The sequence below is a fragment of the Myzus persicae genome, unplaced genomic scaffold (assembly GCF_001856785.1).
Source record: "Myzus persicae strain clone G006 unplaced genomic scaffold, MPER_G0061.0, whole genome shotgun sequence".
Classification (NCBI taxonomy): Eukaryota; Metazoa; Arthropoda; class Insecta; order Hemiptera; family Aphididae; genus Myzus; species Myzus persicae.
The window spans coordinates 1-2,476 of NW_019102539.1; the positions used below are offsets into that span (position 1 = coordinate 1).

Here is a 2,476-nt window from a genome sequence, read left to right on the forward strand (position 1 = left end):
TTAATAGATTCTGGTAAAACATTTTTTTCTGAACATTTTCATACTCAAATAGTCAAATCGTCAATTTTGGTTCACTTGTTTGTAAAACTATTAAAAATTTAGTAAGGTTTACAAGATCTAAATCATTTTTACTTTCAACAATATTTTTATACACTGAAATCAATAATCTATAATGAGTAATGGCACTCAAAAAAAAATTTTTGCCAAATATAGTTCATTATTTTAACATACTGCGATAGTATTTTATTTTTAATCGTGATACTGGCACAGAATAACAGAATATTCTGTGATACTGGGCTGTAGTTATCACCACAATAATAAGTGATAACCGGTTAACTTTTTGACTATTATTTCTATACACAAATTATTTTCAATTTTTTATTCAACTATTTCGAAATTTGATGTAGAATCTTAAACCACATCATGTTAGTTCTTTGTGTTTTTACATTATTTATTCTTAGCTCTAGTAAAATGTTTATGTTTTATAGTGCAGTTTGTTGAAATACAACAAAACGTAGGCACCTAATTTAAACATTTAGAACTTTGAGTTGTTCTATTGTTAACATCTAATTTGCTACTTTCATTCAATGGCTAAGTATTTCAGTACCATTTTTCTTTCAATCGGTTTAAAACCAATTGCAATACCGAATCGTGTTTATACGCTATTGAAGTGTAACTATAGTTCAAACCCAGAGCAAAGTCATAGCAACTGTGACAGCCAAAACGAGAATGATTTCATTGAAACACAGCGTCAGCGTCTGTTGAAAGTAGCCATCATAGGTGTACCAAATGCCGGAAAGAGCTCTATAATCAATTCTATTGTACAAAGAAATGTAAGTAAAATCGAAATGAATAGGTATGAACAAGTGTTATAAGCTTATAATACAAATGTTTAAATACCTACTTAAGTAAATTTAGTTAATAAACTCAAAATTATTTTATGCTTGATAATTTGTACAACTGTGTTTTACAGGTATGTCCTTATTCTTGTAAAGTTCACACTACAAGATCTAGTGTCCGTGCAGTACGAAGTGTGGGCGATACACAATTAGTATTTTTAGACACTCCTGGTCTTGTAGACTCTACAGAAATTGCAAAGTAATCATCATTTTTAAAATAGAAATACTACTATAACAAACTGTTTACTAATTATGTCACCATAAACATCTTACCATTGCCATAGGTTTAATTTAGAAAAGACATTTGCTAATGATTCAGTTAATTCAATCGAAGAAGCAGATATAATTGGTGTTATTCATGACGTGTCCAATCGGTACACAAGGAACCATTTAGATCCCAAAGTGTTGAGGCTTTTACATCTTTATCCTAACAAAGATTCATTTCTAGTTCTAAATAAAGTGAGTAAATATTTGTGTAAAAAGTTGATAATAAACACATACATTCCTTGTATGTTAACTTATTATTTATTAGTCTTGACCAGGTCTTAACCTTATTACCGTGTACCATTTTCAATAAGTTATGGCTTGGTTACCTATATTTTTGCTCTTGACAGTATGCATAATATAAATAGGTACAGTATTTTTTTAGTGCTATAGGATTTTTTAGGAACCTAACTATAATAGAACCAAATATATGTTGTTCTATTCCACAAATTTCTCTATAATGAGATTATTTTTTGTTTCCCATGTGACTTGTAATGGAAAGTTTGGAAGTTTCAGTGTATATTATACAAAATAATTATCTTGTACACTCATTTATAAACAAACAATTATTGTGTTTTAGATAGATCTTTTAAAATCTAAAAGCTATCTCTTAGATTTGGCACGGTCTTTAACATGTTTTAAACATAATAACATTCATATTCCTGAACCGTACACTATGACACCTGAAAAACGAAGAACTCATGAAAACTTAAAAATTCAAGAGAGGATGTTGGGGAAAAAACTTAAGCGGTCTGTTGGTTGGGAAAACTTTAAAGATGTATTTATGGTATCTGCAATCCATAGTCTTGGTTCATCTGATATTGAGGTCAGTTGTTAAATATTTTTACTGATTATCAAATTGTGTGTGTTTACATTTATTGAACAATATTTTTACAAAATTAGTTTCAATGGGTATTGTTATAAAAATTATACAATATTAATATATTGCTTAGGTACAACCACTAATTTGTGTTAAATTAAAAGTTTTTCTTATAAGTACAGCATATTAATGATACTATTATTTTCCATGATTACTTACCTCTTAATTGACAATCAACTATCAAAGTAGTACACTAATGCCTACCTGCATTTTATCAGTGCTCTTGATAATAATTCACATGTATCTTATTTTTTATAATCTTGTATATGTTTATGAGGGAAATAAAAATAAAAATTTAAAAAAAGGTTGACATGTGGGTATTGCCCTGCTATACAAGTGTCGGATGGGTCACTGTAATGTGTTAAATTTGAGTTCAATGGTATAAAATCATTCTACTCAAAAAAACAATTCTGTGTATAGATGGTCTGTCAGT

At 28.7% G+C, this 2,476-nt stretch overlaps 1 protein-coding gene across 1 annotated transcript; it reads left to right on the forward strand.

Annotated features, from left to right (window-relative positions):
* The first annotated feature begins 317 nt into the window (after positions 1 to 317).
* LOC111032482 (GTPase Era, mitochondrial-like) lies at positions 318 to 2,020 on the forward strand. Its single transcript, XM_022312841.1, has 4 exons — positions 318 to 833; positions 974 to 1,098; positions 1,184 to 1,358; positions 1,744 to 2,020. Exons 1-4 carry the CDS (start codon positions 588 to 590, stop codon positions 1,999 to 2,001), a joined length of 804 nt encoding a protein of 267 aa, XP_022168533.1. The 5' UTR covers positions 318 to 587; the 3' UTR covers positions 2,002 to 2,020.
* The last annotated feature ends 456 nt before the right edge of the window (positions 2,021 to 2,476 follow it).

What these genes read in the sequence shown, in the direction of transcription:
- LOC111032482 (XM_022312841.1), top strand. Translation starts at nt 588, where the DNA reads ATGGCTAAGTATTTCAGTACCATTTTTCTTTCAATCGGTTTAAAACCA. An exon ending in ATTCTATTGTACAAAGAAAT is followed by an intron (nt 834 to 973) that starts GTAAGTAAAATC and finishes TGTGTTTTACAG; the next exon opens with GTATGTCCTTATTCTTGTAA. An exon ending in GACTCTACAGAAATTGCAAA is followed by an intron (nt 1,099 to 1,183) that starts GTAATCATCATT and finishes CCATTGCCATAG; the next exon opens with GTTTAATTTAGAAAAGACAT.